Source organism: Schistocerca serialis, chromosome 3 (genome assembly GCF_023864345.2).
Source record: "Schistocerca serialis cubense isolate TAMUIC-IGC-003099 chromosome 3, iqSchSeri2.2, whole genome shotgun sequence".
NCBI classification, from domain to species: domain Eukaryota; kingdom Metazoa; phylum Arthropoda; class Insecta; order Orthoptera; family Acrididae; genus Schistocerca; species Schistocerca serialis.
The window spans coordinates 309,124,238-309,145,751 of NC_064640.1; the positions used below are offsets into that span (position 1 = coordinate 309,124,238).

The 21,514-nt window shown below is 41.3% G+C and overlaps 1 protein-coding gene across 5 annotated transcripts in view; it reads left to right on the forward strand.

Annotated features, from left to right (window-relative positions):
- LOC126470106 (rho GTPase-activating protein 190) overlaps window positions 1-21,514 on the forward strand; it is a 293,491-nt gene that overhangs the window by 19,622 nt on the left and 252,355 nt on the right. For all 5 annotated transcript variants that reach the window (XM_050097683.1, XM_050097685.1, XM_050097686.1 and 2 more), the window contains exon 2: window positions 10,715-10,923. In XM_050097683.1, the coding sequence (XP_049953640.1) occupies window positions 10,753-10,923 (171 nt within the window). In that variant the 5' untranslated portion in view covers window positions 10,715-10,752. The remainder of the gene's footprint in view (window positions 1-10,714; window positions 10,924-21,514) is intronic.

The window sequence follows — 21,514 nt, forward strand, 5'->3', positions numbered from 1 at the left end:
CAACATTCCATTAGAACTACTGATGGCCTTGGGAGAGCCAGTCATGACAAAACTCTACCATCGGGTGAGCAAGATGTATGAGACAGGCGAAATACCCTCAGACTTCAAGAAGAATATAACTATTCCAATCCCAAAGAAAGCAGGTGTTGACAGATGTGATAATTACCGAACTATCAGTTTAATAAGTCACAGCTGCAAAATACTAACGCGAATTCTTTACAGACGAATGGAGAAACTGATAGAAGCCGACCTCGGGGAAGATCAGTTTGGATTCCGTAGAAATGTTGGAACACGTGAGGCAATACTAACCTTACAACTTATCTTAGAAGAAAGATTAAGAAAAGGCAAACCTACGTTTCTAGCATTTGTAGACTTAGAGAAAGCTTTTGACAACGTTAACTGGAATACTCTCTTTCAAATTCTGAAGGTGGCAGGGGTAAAATACAGGGAGTGAAAGGCTATTTACAATTTTTACAGAAATCATATGGCAGTTACAAGAGTCAAGGGGTATGAAAGGGAAGCAGTGGTTGGGAAGGGAGTGAGACAGGGTTGTAGCCTCTCCCCTATGCTATTCAATCTGTATATTGAGCAAGCAGTAAAGGAAACAAAAGAAAAGTTCGGAGTAGGTATTAAAATCCATGGAGAAGAAATAAAAACTTTGAGGTTCGCCGATGAGATTGTAATTCTGTCAGAGACAGCAAAGGACTTGGAAGAGCAGTTGAACGGAATGTACAGTGTCTTGAAAGGAGGGTATAAGATGAACATCAACAAAAGCAAAATGAGGATAATGGAATTTAGTCGAATTAAGTCGGGTGATGCTGAGGGAATTAGATTAGGAAATGAGACACTTAAAGTAGTAAAGGAGTTTTGCTATTTGGGGAGCAAAATAACTGATGATGGTCGAAGAAGAGAGGATATAAACTGTAGACTGGCAATAGCAAAGAAAGCGTTTCTGAAGAAGAGAAATTTGTTAACATCGAGTATTGATTTAAGTGTCAGGAAGTCATTTCTGAAAGTATTTGTATGGAGTGTAGCCATGTATGGAAGTGAAACATGGATGATAAATAGTTTAGACAAGAAGAGAATAGAAGCTTTCGAATTGTGGTGCTACAGAAGAATGCTGAAGATTAGATGGGTAGATCACATAACTAATGATGAGGTATTGAATAGAGTTGGGGAGAAGAGGAGTTTGTGGCACAACTTGACTAGAAGAAGGGATCGGTTGGTAGGACATGTTCCGAGGCATCAAGGGATCACCAATTTAGTACTGGAGGGCAGCGTGGAGGGTAAAAATCGTAGAGGGAGACCAAGAGATGAATACACTAAACAGATTCAGAAGGATGTAGGCTGCAGTAGGTACTGGGAGATGAAAAAGCTTGCACAGGATAGAGTAGGATGGAGAGCTGCATCAAACCAGTCTCAGGACTGAAGACAACAACTACTACTACTACTACTACTACTACTATTACTACTACTACTACTTTCCACAACAAACACCCACTGCTGCATTGTTAGTACCATCGCTCCCTTTGTACTGCTCCACTCACAATGGCACAGCCCATACTGCACTCTGATCTGGTAGGGATCACGTGGCAGGCGTACACATTGTGTGCACACTACGGGAGTGTGGTTAGATGCATACATTCACGTCCAATCGCATCCACTCATCTGGGCCACCTTTATTTGCCCCACCCTGTATGTGTGTCCTCAGGGGAAACCGTCTTAACGTAGTGCTGTCCGTGTGGGCGAAGAGGTTTGTGTTCTCTGGATTCGGAGGGCTATGCCGGCAGTCGCTTAGCTACCAGAAGGTTCACCCAAGCCGTATAGGCCAAAGAGGAGGAGCCAGACAAAGTGTGTCCCACAACGGCCTACCGCTCCCTGTTTCCTATCCCAAGCCTGTCCTCACCATGTCCTTTTCTTGTCATTTCCTGTTATATGTATAAGACCCACAACAGCAGAGAAAGAGTCTTTCGGAATGGTGAAGCTGGCGGAAGAGGCACCTTTTCTCTTTGGGTACAAAAAGAGTCCAAGTAGTGACTGTACCCCAGAGGGATGGCTACAGACAGCGTCTGACTCATAGTGAGCGGCTGATTGTAGGCTGGGCATCCTACTGCCTATGTGGAAAGTAACAGGAAACTACCACACAACATTCCAGAGTTAAAACTTCCCCTCATTCGAATCTCCAGGAGGGGAACACATTGAGAGTAGATGTATTTGAAAGGAGGAAAGGAACGATAACGATTGGAACATGGAATGTGAGGACACTGATGCAAGCAGGAAAGCTAGAGAATGATAAACAGGAGATGTAAAGGAACAGATTAGATGCCCTTGGTTTGTGTGAAATGAGATGGGGAGAGAATGGAGAGATAGAAAGTGGAGATTATAAGCTATTTTACTTGGGGGAAATCAAGAGTGATGAAAACAGAGTAGGAATATTGATAGGGCAAAAGCTGAAAAATAAGGTAATGAAGGTACAATATATTGATGGAAGACTGATGATACGACTGAAGGGTAGTTCAAAAGATTTGGTGTTAATACATGTATGTATGCCAACCAGCCAGCATAGAGATGAAGTGGAAGAATATTATGAGAAAATACAGGACCTCATCGAGAAAGAAAATAGAAACGCCTGCATTATCATTATGGGGGACTGGAATGCAGTGGTGGGCGAAGGAAGGGGTGAAGATACAGTAGGAAAAGTTGTATTAGGAATAAGAAATGAGAGAGGTGTATGACTAATTAGCTTCTGTAAAGAAAATTCATTAGCAGTGGTTAACACATTATTTGAACACCACAAAAGGAGACGTTACACATGGATATCAAATTTGAATAGGGAAAGCTATCAGTTGGACTACATCCTGATACAAAAAAGGTTTAGGAACTGTTTGAAGAACATCAGAGCTCATCCAGGAGCAGATACAAATTCAGACCACAACCTAGTAATGGGAGAAATAAAAGTGATGTTGAAAAAAGTCTGGAGATGTAAAGCAAAAGAAAGACTAAACATAGAAAGACTCAAAGAGGTAGGAAAGGCATCAGATTTGGAAAACGGATTTATGGAGAAATGGGAAAGAGGTAGTGTTGATGGAAGTGTTAATGACAAATGGATAAAAATGAGGGAATGACACATGGACTCTGTCAAAGAAGTAATAGGAATTAGTGTGTCCCAAAGTACCAGGAAAGAATGGATAACAGAAAACATGTTAAAAAAGATGGAAGAGCGGAGAAAGTGGAAAAATGTAGAAACTGAAGAAGGCAAAAAGAGGTACAGGAAACTGGATAATGAATTAAGAAGTGAAACTGAAGAAGCAAGGGAAAAATGGATGAAACAGAAATGCGACAAAATAGAGAAAGAGGGAAAGTATGAAATGATGTATAGAGTGGCTAGTGAGATAGTTTTTGAATGTAAAAGAAAGAGGAATAACATGGAAATAGAGCGGATGGTAGTCTAGCAGAAGAACCACAGGAGGTTTTGAACAGATGGCAAGAATATATTGAATGTCTGTATAAGGGGGATGAAATACAAAGCAAAATTAAAGTTAAAGAGGAGCAATATGTGCTGGAAGATGGAAAGGGATTCACCATCTTGGAAGCAGAAGTAGAACAGGTGCGGAAGGAGATGAAGAATAGGAAGGCATGTGGAATTGACGATTTCCCAGCAGAACTGTTGAGTCTGGGAGACAAGGAAAGAAAAGAAATAGTCTACCTCTGTAACGAGATATATGACAAAGGGGAATGGCCAGAGGACTTCCTTGCAACAGTTATGATACCAATAGAGAAAAAAAGAAACACTAAAAAATGTGAAGAGCATAGGACCATCAGTCTAATTTCTCATGCAGCTAAAGTGTTGCTGAGAGTGTTGAATAGAAGGCTATATGGCAAGCTGGATAGAGGGATTGCAGAGGAGCAGTTCGGATTTAGAAGAGGAAAAGGAACAAGAGATGCTATTGGCCTGTTAAGAACTATAGGGGGAAGATATATGGAAAAAGGTAGAGAAATCTTTGCTGTTTTTATAGATTTAGAAAAGGCTTTTGACAGAGTTCAGGGGAACAAAGTGATGGATATTTTGAAGAGGAAAGGAGTGGATTGGAAAGAGAGATGACTGATACAGAATCTGTATTTACACCAGAAAGTAAAGATAAGGATTAGAAATGAAATGTCAGAAGGAAGCAGCATTGGACGAGGTGTTAGACAAGGTTGTTGCCTTTTTCCACTTTTGTTTAACGCATACCTTGGAGAGATTATTGCGAAAGGCTTAGATGGGAAAAGAGGAAAATGTGGTTAGAGAATTGAATGTATAGGATTTGCTGATGACATGGTATTAGTGGCAGAAAGTTAGCGGATAGTGAATAACATGCTGAAAGATCTGAATGAAGCTTGTGTGGAATATGGGATGCAAATAAACACAGCAAAAACAAAGAGTGTGGTCATCAGTACAAGGCACAGACTGTCCAATATTAAAATAGGACAGTCTACCATTAGCCAATTAAGTGCATTTAAATATCTTGGATGCACAATAACAAGACTTGAGATGTCACCAGGAGGTGAAAATTTGAATTGTCATAGCGAAGGAAGCATTCAACAGAAAGAGGAGACTCTTCTGTGGCAAATTAGATAAAGGTCTAAGGAAAAGGCTTGGCAAATGTTTTGTCTGGAAACATGAATGCTGAGACGGGGGAATAAAAAAAGGTTAGAAGCATTTGTCATGGAGGAGAATGGAGAGAATAAGCTGGATGGAAAGAGTGAGTAATGAAAGAGTATTGGAAAGGGTTGGTGAGAGAAGATGTCTGCTGAAGGTTGTAAGAGAAAGGAAAAAGAACTCGTTGGGACATTCTTTGAGAAGGGAGTGCTTGCTAGCAGATACTTTGGAAGGATTGGGTTGTGGGAGAAGACTGAGAGAAAGAAGGAGATACAAGATGATAGACCTATGAAAGAAAATGTGAAACTTTGTGGCAGATGAAAACTGTGTGCTGGAGCAAGACTTGAACTCTGAACCTTTGCCTTTCATGGGCAAGTGCTCTACCGACTGAGCTACCAAAGCACGAATCATGACCTGCCCTCACAGCTTCAGTTCTGCCCGTACCTCGTCTCCTACCTTTCAAACCTCACAGAAGTGCACACTCCGCTGCAGAGTGAGAATTTCATTCTGGAAAAAATATCTGCCCACAGACCAGTTGCAGTGTCAGAAATTGATTTTCTGGGTATATTCTAACCTCTGACTTCTCCTCCATTCCTCCACAACCAAATTATTGATAATACAAGCCCACCCAGCACCCTGCAATGTGAATTTTTCTCTGACTTTCTAATGAGGTCCTTTTTCAGAGCCTATACCATGGCAGACACACCACTGCAGTGCTCAAAATTTTCCTGAGCAAATCTTGCTGCCTATCTTTGTACACCTTTCGTGTCTGAAATCAGATATTATTGGTATGGGTCCCTATAAGACAGCAATGCCCCATATGTGGCCTCACCTCTTGCTTTATGTTTCTCATGACTTGGAAAGTGGCCGTTTGCCGTGCAAACTGCCCCCCTCACATGAAGACCCCAGTGCAACTTGGTATCAACTCACAAATACTTAAAATAGTCAACACAGGTAGTATGTCTGTGCCTCACTTACCTCAAATGTTTTTTTGAGCAGAAATTGACCAATTGGCTGTTGCTATATATATATTCTGGAAAAAATATCTGCCCACAGACCAGTTGCAGTGTCAGAAATTGATTTTCTGGGTATATTCTAACCTCTGACTTCTCCTCCATTCCTCCACAACCAAATTATTGATAATACAAGCCCACCCAGCACCCTGCAATGTGAATTTTTCTCTGACTTTCTAATGAGGTCCTTTTTCAGAGCCTATACCATGGCAGACACACCACACCATACTGTTATATATATATATATATATATATATATATATATATATATATATATATATATATATATATATATATATATATATATATATATAAAAAATTCTTGTACAACTTAAACAATTTAAGCAGCACATGCCCGGTAAGTTCTCAGGAGCCAGGATTTAATAAACAAACATCATCATAGTTCAGCCAGTTTACACAAAATATTTATAGATTATTTATGCAAACCATCCTCATGAATCATACTGTCTATTAGTGCAAACCATATAAAAATCCCTACAGTACCTCCTGACATTAGCCTTTATGTATGGACAGAAAACCGTGTCAGGGGACTTTAGTTTATAATATGTAGCAATAAATAATAGGGGTCCAAGAACACTTCTCTGTGACACGTATGACAACAGTACCCCTACTTTCTTTGGGAAATCTTTTCCTATCCTTATCCTCTGTGTTATACCCTGCAGACATACCTTTACTAAAGTTATTAATGTGTTTTTTACTCAGCAGTGTCCATTATATTTGCAGCAAGAGCCCATGATGGGCTCTATCAAAAGCATGTGATAGGTGTACATAGATGCATTCTAGTCCCCCCCCCCCTCCCCTTCCACACACACACACACACACACACACACACACACACACACACACACACACCCTATCCCTCAATTTTACTGTGTGATCAGAATGGGTGGCTCATCCAGTTGTTTTTGTGAGTCACTTGGCAATCATATTAATCTGACATATTGTACATAATTCTTTTCCCTGCTTCTTACTGACGTGACCTGTGCTGGATTGTGAATATGTGAACCAATGTGAATGAAAGTGGAAGAGGGGGTGTGACAGTTTATTAAAAAATTATAATGATTTTTGAAACATTTAATTTTAAACAAGTTTTTCTTAAATCATTTTTGTTTTTTCACTGTGCATCAGAAAAAAAGAAAGGGGGGAAGTGATACTATCCATGATTGTAGAGTTTCTTAACCCTTTAAGGTTAAAATGGTGGTTTCAGGGAGAAACCCCTATCACTCAAAGAGTTAATTAAAAAAGAATGGATCGGTAGGAATAAGCAAGACTTGGATGCCTGTAAAACAGTTAGGAAACTATACCATACTGTTACAAATGTAAAAAAGGGGAGACTGAATAATGTAACCCCCAAATCCTCCAAAAATAAATGAAAAATATACCTGTTCAAAAAAGCAGATAAAAATTCACTTGATGCCTTCCACAGAGACAATCTCCACTCCTTCCAAATTAACAATGTACCGGTAAGTGTAGAACAGATTTGGCTTGAATTCAGAGAAATAGCGTCAACAGCAATTGAGAGATTTATACCAAATAAATTAACAAACGAGCTGATCCCCCTTGGTACAGGAAATGGGTCAGAACACTGCTGCAGAAACAAGGAAAAAAACATACCAAATTTAAACGAACGCTGAATCTCCAAGATTGCCGATTTTTTTGTGGAACCTTATAATTTAGCGCAGACATCAATGTGAGATACTTATAAGTGTTTCCACAACGAAACTTTATCTTGAAACTTGGCAGGAAATCCAGAGAGACTGGTTGTATGTAAAGTATGCTAGCGGCAAGACAGCCAATGCCTTCTCTGCACGATAACAACGGAAATACTATCGATGACAGTGCTGTGAAAGCAGAGTTACTGGACACAGCCTTTCTAAATTCCTTCATGAAAGAAGACACAGTAAATATTCCAGATTTCAAATCAAGAACAGCTGCCAACATGAGTAACTTAGAAGTAGATATCCTCTGAGTAGTGAAGGAACTTATGCCACTTAACAAAAGCAAGTCTTCTGGTCCAGACTGTGTACCAGTTATATTCCTTTCAGAGTATGCTGCTGCAAAAGCTCCATACTTAACAACCATACACAACCACTCACTGGACGAAAGATCTGTACCCAAAGACTGTGTAGCTGCACAGGCCACACAAATATTCAAGAAAGGTAGTAGGAGTAATCCACATAATTACAGGCCCATATCATTAAAGTCGATATGCAACAGGAGTTCAGAACATATATTGTATTCAAACATCATGAACTACCTCAAAGAGAACAGTCTTTTTGACACACAGTCAACACGGATTTGGAAATCATCATTCCTGTGAAAGACAACTAGTTCTTAGTAACGGACAGAAAGTCATCAAGTAAAACAGAAGTGATTCTGGCATTCCCCAAGGTAATGTTACAGGCCCTCTGATTTTCCTTACCTACATAAACGATTTAGGAGACAATCTTAGCAGCCGTCTTATGGTTATTTGCTGATGGTGCTGTCGTTTATTGTCTAGTAAAGTCATCAGAAGGTCAAACAAATTGCAAAACAATTTAGAAACGGTATGTGAATGGTGCAAAAATTGGCAAACGACCCTAAATAATGAGAAGTGTGAGCTCATTTACGTGAGTGCTGAAAGGAATTTGTTAAACTTCAGTTACATGATAAATCAGTCTAATGCAAAGGCCATAAATTCAACTAAATACCTAGGAATTACAATTGTGAACAATTGAAATAGGAAAGAACACACAGAAAATGTTGTGGGGATGGCAAACCAAAGACTGTGTTTTATTGGCACCTGCAGGGTAAGCAGGAGAGCTTCTGTGATAGCTCAGTGGTAGACCACTTGCCCGCAGAAGGCAAAGGTCCCAAGTTCGAGTCTTGGTCCAGCACACAGTTTTAATTCACCAGGAAGTTTCATAGGGAGAAATGATCATCATAATAAAATAAGGGAAATCAGAGCTCGCTCGAAGAGATACAGGTGTTCATTTTTTCCGCGCACTGTTCGAGAGTGGAATAATAGAGAACTAATGTGAAGGTGGTTCGATAAATCCTGTGCCAGGTACTTAAGTGTAATTTGCAGAGTATCCATGTCGATGTAGATGTAGGTGGTGCAGCTGTTAAAACACTGGACTCACATTTGGAAGGACGGCCCTTCAGATGTAGGGACTCACAGAAAACCTGAAGGCAAATGCTGCGATGATTCCTTTAAAAAAAGACTAGACCAGTTTCCTTCCACAATCAGAGTTTGTGATCTGTTTATAAGGACTGCTTTGTTGACTGGATGGTGAACCTTTAACTAGATTCCTTTATTTCGTTTGAAAATCATGCTGGTAAGAATAAATAACTGAACGGCTCTGTATGAGCCCAAATTTCTGTAATTTGACTGCCATGGACATTACACAACACACAGGTGGATGGTTATAATATATTTTTACCTTTTCTCAAAAATGGCTTTTGGAATTTCAGGAGTAATCTTTTCTTTTTTCCATAGTTTATTTATCGTGCTCCACTCTGAAATATCTTGAGCATATTGGTGATATTGTGTGATATTCTTGGCCTAATTAAACAAATCCATAAAGAATCGAGCCATTAGACTCTACACTGGACTCTCATGCGGAAGGACGATGGTTCAATCCCGCATCCGGCCATCCTGGTTTAGGTTTTCCGTGATTTGCCTAAATCGCTCCAGGCAAATGTCGGGATGGTTCCTTTGAAAGGCCACGACCGACTTCATTCCCTGTCCTTCCCTAATCCAATGAGACCGATGACCTCACTGTTTGGTCTCTTCCCCCAAAACAACCCCCCAACATTAGACGCTTATTCCAGATGAAGTGCTCAAATCTGCATCTGGTCTTTGACATTGTATGTGTTCATTAGTGTTTACAAACTATTTCAATTGAGTGCCTTCAAAAGCCATGACTGATTTAGTTGAGTTACATCCCCATCTTTGTCTATTTGTACACAATATTGATGGATTGGTATACGCTAACCATTCTTCCTTAAAAAAGCGACTCCCTCCCCCTCTCCCTCCCTCCCTCTCTCCCCATCTCCATCCCCCACCCTCTCCATCCACCCACCATGCCCCCCTCTCTCCATCCACCCACCATGCCCCCCTCTCTCCATCCCGCCTCTCTCCATCTCCCCCTCCATGCCCCCCCCCCCTATTGCTCTCTTCTGTTAATCTTAGTCAAAAAACCATTACCAGGAATGGACTGAACGAGAGTTTTGTAAGCAGACTGGTTTCAGATGTCATTGTGTAAGTAGTCTTTGAGTGAATGTTTTGCAGTTAATTTATTAGCTGTGGCTAATATATTAGGTCATATTTGCTAGGAAGTTGTCGGGTAACTTGTATATCAAGTCTCATTTTCTGTAACCACCTGTTCTGTTTACAAAGTGATAATGTGGATCTTCAGAAAATGCTTTCTACCCTATGCCATCCATGCAGTGTTAAAACATGGAACTAACAGTTGTCTCCGTTTCTCAGTTCCAATTGTGTTACCACTTTCAGTGTTGAAATTTAAACACTAGTTGACTGTTACATACACTTACTTTTTCTTTGCTCTAATTCAAGATGCTCCACTTCTTTTATATGAATTTATTGTTAATTATTTGCATGTTCTGTGGATCGTAATTGCAATCGCTCACTCTAATGTGGGACTTTTCAGTGAAAAATATCCCAACATGCTGATGATTTACGTAATTGCCTTTTACAGTAATTATAAGATACATTTAGTTATTTTTATGGTTTTTTCTTAACTTTATCGGTAATACAATATATCTGTCTTACTTCCACACATGCCAACCACCTCTTCCGACCCCCCTCCCCCCCTCGCTACAGCTGCACTTCCCATCCCCCCCCCTCCCCCCTCCTCCACACACACACACACACACATGGTATTATTAAACATGTTGTAGGAGGAGTTGTTGAGCAGATATTTCAGTTTGAGCTTGAGTTTGAAATTAGTTTTATTATGTCTGTAAAATAATTTTTCCATGTATTTCTATGAAATAATTCTAAGAAAAAACATAAAGTGCGAATTTTTGTATTTTTCAGTTCAGACTGTAATTTATGCAATGGTCAGACACTGAAGCATGGCCAAGAAGACGGAGGCCATGCGTGGTTTTAATGTGTCTGTTGTGGGGTTGTCAGGCACAGAGAAGGATAAAGGACAAGCTGGAGTTGGCAAATCTTGCCTGTGCAATAGGTTCATGCGCTCACTTGCTGATGATTATAGTGTTGATCACATATCTGTTCTAAGCCAGGTATGTTATTCGTACAGTAATTAAATTGAAATGTTGTGAATGTGATTTATCCATAGAATGTTGTGATCTGGAAGTAGGTCTTGCAAATAAGGTAACAGGAGCTTGTAATAAAATGAGATTTGTGGGACTCGTGCAGAGAAATTAAATAAATGCTACTTATAATGTTTTGGTTATGTAATATGACATACTGATTTCATTTATAGCTATAACTCGGAAAGAAAAATGATGTTATCATGAAGAAAATTATGTTAAAGTGCAATGATTTGTGTTGAAGAATTTTCAGCATTAATGTGATGGTGTTATTCCTTTTGCGTGGATGATTCTTGCTGTGATAACTGTTGTCTCGTTACGGCATCCTTTTGAAAACATTTGTAAAATCCATCATTAAACTCAAGTGGAAGAACAAAAGATGGTTGATCAAACTCAGAATGTACTTTTGATGTCAGTAGTTTTCATTTGCTAAAGTATACTGAAGGAATGCTGTTGTTTCTTCACACTGTGTAACTTTTTGTGATCATATCACATTTGGAAAGCACTGAGTGAGTGGTAGTATTACAGGACTTGCTTATGGATAGTATTAATACTTAGGGTGGTCATGTGACAGTTTACAGTGGACGACAGTTCACTTATGAGAACGTAGTAAACTGTTGAAAACTTGTAATGGGAACAAGTATTGTGGGAGAATCCCACGTGTAATTTGTAGGCAAAGAAATCATATATATATATATATATATATATATATATCAAAACAAAAATTCCTCTTAAGTCTAGTGTAAACTTGTGCAATTGTACTCTACAAGCAATCATTGGATTGGGTTTATGATTCAGGGTAGTTTATCTGAATTGGAGGTCATTGTTGAGGCCAGAGGCGGCACTATGCAGTATTAACCTGGTGTCTGCTGTGAGTGGTTATTTTATTTTATTTTTTTTTGGTCCTACATGCTTATGTTTGGTGCCATTTCAAATTTTTTGACCAGTTTCCCATTCATTACTAAAGTTGATTCTCCATTCTAAACTATGTATTTATTTCTACTAGACAAGAAATCCTCACTCCAGTTAAATGTCTGAACAGATAGTCTACAAACACATGTGTAAGTGATTGAATCGTAATGCATAACTGTGACTAAAATGTTTCTAAAAGTCAAAATGACATGGCATTTGCCTGGGCATCATTATGTGAAGTCTTAGAAAGTCATTTTACCTTTTACAGTTCTTGTTACTTAAACTTTTTTGCATCTTTTTTCTTTATCTGTTATACTTGTGAGCTAGCAAAGTACATCCCCTGTTCAAGAGTTTCTTGACTAAATTTTATGTTTATCTGTCCAGTATGTCTACTCGCTGCACACACCGTTAGCTTAATTTTGTTTTTGTTTATATCTATGAGATGAGGGGCATTCATACAACTGATTCATACAGGTGGGGAAAAAATAAAGATAGAAATCTCAACTTTCCCATATTTATTAGTTCTTCTCTGCTAGGTATTCCTGCAAGTTTACACATTTTCCCTGCAATGTACAACCTGTCATATGCCATGGCCGCAGAAGCCCACAATGTCATTGTGGAAAAAAGTTTTCTATTGCAGGAATCCCCTCTTAATCATGACAATGGTTCCTTCTGTTATTAAGGGGACCACACCCTGCGTATCTAACCCATGTTAATTTAGGCAAGTATTTGACCCATTTCTAAAAAAAACTATTTGATTCAGGACCTTAATATTTTTACTGTGTGTTTCATGATGCTAATAGAGTCAACTGTATTAAAATATACTTTATCTATTTTATAGTTTTTAAGAAATACTTTTTAAAATTTATTAACAAAAAATATTGAGTTTTTTCTGCAGAAAATATTTTTTTGTGAACTTCCTAATGGGGGAATATTAATGAATGTAATATCAGAGGTGGCATTTATGTTACATAGTCTCTCTGAAAATTTCATTCATTTATCTATCATAGTTTGTGATATAATGGGGCATATGTACTGAAAATTTTAGTTTGTGGGAGATTGACTTTAAAGAAAAAAACTTTTGAAATTTGTTACTTACAGTTAATTAAAACTGTCCTGCTGCATATGATGGCCCTTCTTTGGCCTCTAGCAGGTCTTCCATCTTCTTTTTCACCTTCCTGGATGTTTGTCTAGCTTTCTTGACCATATTAGATGCAGACCTGTCTACATTGGCTGTCCTCATTTTATCGCAATGTTGCAGCCCAATGATCATATTTTCACCAGGATTAATTCCCAGCTTTTTCGGTACCCAACACTTTCAAATATTATCACAATTGAATGTAATAACAGTGTCATGAACTCCTAGTTTCATTGTATGCATGCCTACAAATACAGTTTTAGGAAGGCGGTTCCAAATTATGCTGTTGAAACATTCATTTAGGTTCTGTGTCTGCCCATGCAGACATTTCCTTAGAAGGTCAGGATGAGACAAGTCTCTGAAAATAGGTTTAATTGCTGTAATAACAGCAGCAGGAAGAGAATACTGCTGAGAATAAGATTCTCCAGTTGCCTGAGCCTTATTGTATTTGCACCACGAATTTTCTCCTGATGGACACAATCCACGACATGGTTTATCATCAGTAGAGGACTTATGGAAGAATATGGCCCAAACTTCTCTTTTCATTGCCTCCAGATTTTCTTTATTTTTCCTAATTGCCTGCCCATAGTATATCTGCAAGTTTTCTATTTCAGTTTTAGTTAACTGACCTTGTCCGGTCAACAGTTTTCCGCCTTCTAATTTTTTTCCTCTCATATCAGCAGTTAGTTTTCTCAGCCTTGTTCCCAAACGTTTTTGAACATGGCCTACATATTCTATTTTGCTAATAATGGCATCTCCGTATGGCTTAGAGTTCACCACATTGTTTTATGCCTTACTGTCACCATCGCCCGAATATTTGGTGTACCGTACGCCTCTTGTTTCTACAGACCGATGAACTTCCATACCACCACTTGTTCCTCTAAAATTAGCCACACAGTTGTGTTCTTTATGTTCATTGACTTTACAACATTTGCTATATTTAGACATTATCTCCACATGTAACACTTTAGCGGTGTCTACACTCGTTGCAGTCACTACTCCATTCAGAGAAGTATGTCTCCTTTCTGCCAACTTCCATTAAGTACAACTGCAATACCCGAACATCCGTCATTTTCTTCCACTGCTTCCCTAGCAGCCAGTTTCATGCTTTCCTCACTGACCTCACATACAACTTTCTCTAATATTGTAGTCAGTTTTTCAAATTTATTTGGTGGTTGATGTAAGTTCATCACTGAACAAAATGTTCTCCCTGCAGCCATGCCCTTGCCAATGGATCGTAGGGCATAAACTAATCTAATATTGATTTCATAAGGGCCACTTGCATCTGGTTTTGAAGAACTCATAAATGAAATCACAGCTGAGCATTTAATGCAAATTAAATCCAAAGAAATTGCTAGGCCTTTTCTCCCACTGGCACTCTCACAAATTTTCACACTCTGTGACTCACCACACTGTCTACATTGTACAAATTTAGAAATCACATCTGATAATATTATCAAATTTATAATGATGTTACTGCACCCCTTGTCACTTACAGTAAATTCATTGTAACTCCCATGAAGTGGTGAGAGCTTCTTTGATGGTGCACTTGTTGAAGAATTACAATTAGAAACATCGTTGCCAGGTGACATAACCTCTTGTACAGAAAGCTTTCTAAAGTTGATTCCTCTAAATTGTCGTTTCTTGAAAATGCCTTTACGTTTCGTCATCTGCAATAAACACAACAAAACACACGTAAACAAGTACTGCGAACGTAAGTATAACAACTACTCGCAATTACACTTGAACAAAACTAACCGTCTGTTTGAAAGCGTGTTGTTTACAAACAGCAGAAACAAAAGAATACCGACCGTTGCATTCCAAGGATAGCCAACACACTCTAGAGTAAAAAAAAAAAAAAACCTAGCGTGCAATGTAGGGGATATAAAGATCTAAAATATACACTCCTGGAAATTGAAATAAGAACACCGTGAATTCATTGTCCCAGGAAGGGGAAACTTTATTGACACATTCCTGGGGTCAGATACATCACATGATCACACTGACAGAACCACAGGCACATAGACACAGGCAACAGAGCATGCACAATGTCGGCACTAGTACAGTCTATATCCACCTTTCGCAGCAATGCAGGCTGCTATTCTCCCATGGAGACGATCGTAGAGAAGCTGGATGTAGTCCTGTGGAACGGCTTGCCATGCCATTTCCACTTGGCGCCTCAGTTGGACCAGCGTTCGTGCTGGACGTGCAGACCGCGTGAGACGACGCTTCATCCAGTCCCAAACATGCTCAATGGGAGACAGATCCGGAGATCTTGCTGGCCAGGGTAGTTGACTTACACCTTCTAGAGCACGTTGGGTGGCACGGGATACATGCGGACGTGCATTGTCCTGTTGGAACAGCAAGTTCCCTTGCCGGTCTAGGAATGGTAGAACGATGGGTTCGATGACGGTTTGGATGTACCGTGCACTATTCAGTGTCCCCTCGACGATCACCAGTGGTGTACGGCCAGTGTAGGAGATCGCTCCCCACACCATGATGCCGGGTGTTGGCCCTGTGTGCCTCGTCATATGCAGTCCTGATTGTGGCGCTCACCTGCACGGCGCCAAACACACATACGACCATCATTGGCACCAAGACAGAAGCGACTCTCATCACTGAAGACGACACGTCTCCATTCGTCCCTCCATTCACGCCTGTCGCGACACCACTGGAGGCGGGCTGCACGATGTTGGGGCGTGAGCGGAAGACGGCCTAACGGTGTGCGGGACCGAAGCCCAGCTTCATGGAGACGGTTGCGAATGGTCCTCGCCGATACCCCAGGAGCAACAGTGTCCCTAATTTGCTGAGAAGTGGCGCTGCGGTCCCCTACGGCACTGCGTAGGATCCTACGGTCTTGGCGTGCATCCGTGCGTCACTGCGGTCCGGTCCCAGGTCGACAGGCACGTGCACCTTCCGCCGACCACTGGCGACAACATCGATGTACTGTGGAGACCTCACGCCCCACGTGTTGAGCAATTCGGCGGTACGTCCACCCGGCCTCCCGCATGCCCACTATACGCCCTCGCTCAAAGTCCGTCAACTGCACATACGGTTCACGTCCACGCTGTCGCAGCATGCTACCAGTGTTAAAGACTGCGATGGAGCTCCGTATGCCACGGCAAACTGGCTGACACTGACGGCGGCGGTGCACAAATGCTGCGCAGCTAGCGCCATTCGACGGCCAACACCGCGGTTCCGGGTGTGTCCGCTGTGCCGTGTGTGTGATCATTGCTTGTACAGCCCTCTCGCAGTGTCCGGAGCAAGTATGGTGGGTCTGACACACCGGTGTCAATGTGTTCTTTTTTCCATTTCCAGGAGTATATATGCAGAAAAATGGATGTGGCACATAAACACAGGTGGTCGAAAAATGCTCTTTAAATGCTCGAAAAAAATTTTTTTTTTTTCAGCAAAATCCTTTTCGGAGTACTTAAATAAAACCTTAATCTATCGAAATATGATGAAAACCGAAAATTGATTTTTTTCGACCTGGTCCCCTTAAAAGAGGAAGTAATCGCTGGGCCCCAGATCCAGAAAATGTGGAAATTAATGTTATCATTTTGTATCTTAGGAGTCAACAAAGAACCTACAACTCCTTGAGCAGTGTCAGTAGGAGCCACATACATTTTACTATCATTTCTTACCTCTTCTGCTTGATCTCGGGCACCAGATTGCTCAGAAGAATTTGGTAGTGCCGCAATATTGGTCTGTCCTTTTCTTGCATAGTCTCTGAGGATGACTGCTCAAAAACTGCAAAGGACAGTCAGAAATACATTCCTTGAAAATGACTGCATCTTGCCTTCTTTGATGGAATGGGTTCTGTGTTTCCATTGTTTACTCCTTTCTTTCATTTCGGTATGGTAATAATGAATCCAACGCATGTCAGTTGTGATCAGATGACTGAAAAACCCATCACTCTTGTTCTTGCACGTTCTCAACATTCTTGCCCCAGGTGTCATTTGCTGCTTGCTTTGAATCAATGTCAACAAACAAGGGACCCCTGAGGATGCCAATTTTGTCATGTGCAGTGCATCATGCAGTATTTTGTGCATTGATCCTGTGCTAATACCAGTCTCTCTGCCAGTTGTTTGGTAATGCATCTATCAGACAATACCAAAGCTTGCAGTGGTTGGAGATTCCTCCATCAGAGCATCAGAGACGGTCTGGCATTTCCTGGTTGAGTTTTTCAGATCTGTTTCACCACACTGAAACAACATTTCCCTCTTTTCCAAAGGTGTTAGCACACACACACACACACACACACACACACACACACACACACACACAGATATATATATATATATTACTCACTACAAAACCATGCATCTCAGGAAGAATTCAACAAACAACAGAAAAACAAACTACACTTCCAATGCATATGTGCACATTCAAATACCCACCCTGTTTTTTGTCAAAGGTATTAACTTCTTGAAGTATCCTCGTAATCATCAGCAAGCACATTTCTGTTTCATTAAACACCTATCCAAATTCCCATTCACTTTTTGTGACCACTGCTGTGTCACCAGCGAACTTTGTTATGATGTTTCCTCTCTTTGACAAAGAACTCCCACATTGAAATAGGCCTTCAGTTCCTCATTATTCTTTCAATAAACTAAACATGGACAGTGAATGGATTACCCTTCTATCCCTGTACCTTGTACCACAATGCCTAAGAACCGAAAAGATTTCATTCCATTCCATATTATTAATGACCTTCTCCAAATCAATGGATGCAATATAAGATCCAGTTCTCCTCCAAATCTTTCTGCTTTTATTGGTTGCAATGCTCAAATTGCTTCTCGCGTGCCCCTCCTTCTCTTCATATCTACCTGACCCTCTTTTTCTATCCTACTCTGCATCGGTAGGAACATAGTTTATCATTACTTGGATTGATAATAACGAGGAGACCGCAGAATGAAACAGGCGATTCTTGTGGTGAAATGAAACAGGTGATTCTTGTGGTGACTGACAGTGGAGATTATGAGGTGAATTAATATCCAACACGAGTCTAAAGCATAGTCGAGTCATCGAAGCATTTACCACAATCCAGGGAATAGTCCAAATCACAAAACATTAATCTGGCAAGGTCAAAATACTCTGCTGTCCAGTGATGTGTACGTAAGACTTCAGTGCCTAGCAAGAGATTGGCATCAATTGCTGGGCAGTGGTATATCGGTAAACACTTGTCAGATGGTGGTGTCACCTCATGTAATTGCCGGGGCAGCTGCACCCTGCACGAGCAGGTAGCTGCAGCTGTCTTCTAGAGCTTGAGTCACTCTGATGTGTTCTCTCTGTCGATACTCAGGCTATGTGAGGAATCCCAATCACCCTCAGATACTAAATCCCTCCCCATTTTAATTGGAAAACAGGGTCAAAAGTGATTTGGCGGTTGCCGATTTCATAGAGGGAGGGGAAAATGGAATGTAGGAATGCCTGCCAAAGGCTCCCACAGTGTGTGTCTATCGTGGATGGCTGGGGTGGAGGGGGCACCGTCTGTGAGCATCCTCGCTGATCACCGGAGTCTGAGTGCAGCACTGGCCAGCATGTGGGGCAGTGTGAACCAGAAGTCATGGAGATCAGACCAATGGATCGGTCTCCATGGTCACCACAAGTTGTTAATACTCAGTGTCCACTGATGGCAAGGGAAGGGGGCAGCTGATTTGAGCCAAAAGTGGTGTAGGGGCAGGAAGGGGTTCAACCTCCATCGATTCCCAACACTGGTCATGATCGACTTCCTGCTGATGCCTAACATGAGGGCAGAGGTTGTAGTCGGAGGTGGGGGGCTGTATGTTACAGTTGCAGACAGAGCCAATTCCAGTGCCAGACCAGCTGCTCCTGGCCAACCTCAACCTCAAACATCTGCCTTCCCCTCTTGCTGATGACACCACCTTGGGTCTACCTGGGGTTCTGGTCGAAAATACAAGCCTAGACAGGGGCACCCACTCAGTAATATGGACTCAGCTTCCAAATTGGACATGGGATGGAACGGAGTAGTGGTCAGGTGCTCAATGCCATTGCGCTGACAAAAATCCTGAAATGCCGATGCAGTGAATGGAGTGCTGTTGTCAGAAACAGCAGTGGAAGAGCCCTCCTCCATCACAGATATAATGAAAGGGTGCGGATAGTAGCTTTAATAATAGTTGTAGCCATGTGGGAAGTTCGAGAGGCCATTAACAACAAGCAAGCACATAACTCACCTGAATAGACCAGCGAAATCAACATGTACCCTTTGCCAGGTCTTGTCAGGAAATGGCCAAGGGTTGAAATGCTGCACTGGGGTGGACGGGTTGTGGGCACAGGAATGGCAGTTCCAGATAGTGCGTTCAGAGGTGACGTCAATCCCAGGCCAAAACATATGATGTTGCACTATTGTCTTCATTCTGCAAATTCCCCATTGTACAGAGTGGAGGAGCTGCAGTATGCAGGAGAAGAGTGTGGGTTGAATTACCACACAGCATTCATCATCTGTAGCCAGCAAAGTGACCCCATCAGTGACGTTAAGCCTGTGCTGTAAGGAAAAATAATTGCGCCATTCCAGGTAGGCATCATTAAGCAAATGCTCGGCCACCCCCTTCATACAGCAGGCAACACTCTGCAGAGGAGCAGATCACAGGCCCATTCTGCCACTAATTTATGTGCTGTTATTGGGAATCTGCCAAGGGTGAGTTGCTGGTTTGAATCTAAGACAAAACTCAGTGCCTCATGTGTATCAGATTTGGCATCTGGGCCACATGACAACCAGGAAAGCATGTCTGCATTTTAGTTCTGTGTTGTGAGGCGATAGTGGATCTCATAGGTATAGTTACTGATGAGCAGTGCTCACAACAATAAGATAAGAGGCTTGTGATTGGTGATGAGGTCAAAATTTGCACCATAGAGGAACATGTGAAACTTCCGGACACTACTACGATAGCCAACCCCACCTCCTCAATTTGCAAATAATTTCTGTGTGCCACATTTAATACTTCTGATGCCAATTGAGTGGGCTGTTCTGTGTCATCAGTGTATTTGTGAAACAGCGCAACACCCACGTCACAGTCCGATGCATCCCATGCCTTGATGGAATGCAGGTAACAAGGGGCCGACCTAAGGCACTTTTTAAGTTGCATGGAAGGCTTGTGGCATGCCTCTGATCTCTCAGATTTAATACCCTTTTTATACAGTTGATTAAGCAGATGGGAAATGTTGGCTACATTTGGGATAAACCTGGCATAATTATTTGCTTTGCCAACAAATGGATGTAGTTCTGTGAGGTTCTTAGTAACCTGTAAGTGAACAGTTGCAGCAACATGATCCTGAATTGGGGTGAGCCCATCTTGGCTTATATATGATGCAAGTACTTGACACTCAACAAAAAGAAACTACATTTGTCGAGGTGACAAGGAAGACCATTGGCCTGGAGCCACTCAGACAACTCTATAGATTGTGCAGGTGCAGCTCCTGCGTAGTCCCAGTAACTAGCGATCCGTTTAAATAAACAACACAGTTGGGGATACCTTGAATAATCAACACAGCTGGTAATACCCTGGATGAGTTGCTCAATATATCTCTGAAATATGGCAGGAGTACTTGCAACCCTGAATGGCAACGTATTATAACAATAAATACCACATGGTGTATTAAGCACTAACAACTGTTTCATCTGATCATCTAAAGGAAGTTGAAAGTAGACGTCAGTGAGATCTATCTTTGAAAAATATTGGCCCCCAACAAATTTAGCCAACTGCTTCTCCTGTTGAGGAAGTGAACACAAATCAACATTTGCTTGAGCTTCAACAATACACTTACAGTCACCACAAATATGAAGTAATCCATAAGGTCTCTGAACCATGACCGTATATGTAGCCCATTGGCTAGATGATGCTAGTGACAGAGCACCCACATTTTCCAACCTATCTAGTTCTGCTTTAACTCGCTCGCACACAGTGAGAGGCATGGGAGAAGCCCCACAGAACTTGGGCATTGCCGATTGCTTTAAGGAAATGTGGTCCTGGAACCTTGTTGCTCGACTTAATGTAGATCCAGACAGCTGCCTAACTTTTGCACGCAACACAAGTTTCATGAATGGGATCACAGGTGAAACCAAATTTACCTGGTCCTGAGTTTGAAAACCAAACAGTGCAAAATCATCTAAACCAAAAATGTTAGTTGTTGTCCAAGAATTGACTTACTTAACTTGAATGATGATTTAACCACACAATGGAATCAACTGGCTGTTGTATGTCATCACTTTACTCTACGGAGACTGCAGTTGTGGCAAGCCAGTGCACCAGAATATGTCCTCATTAATCAGAGACACAACCACGCCTGTGTCCAACTGGGTATCCACTGCCATCCTATGAATGGCCAAAATTGTTGATGCATGCTGGCTAAGGCAGACAGTTGTGAGGTGCCCTGGTTAGCAGCATGTGAAACAGATTATATTACGGAAAGGGCAGAAGGGGCAGTGATGCCATTGATGCTGTGGCTACAAGCTGGACATGATTTGACGGCATGAACATTTTTGGGGTC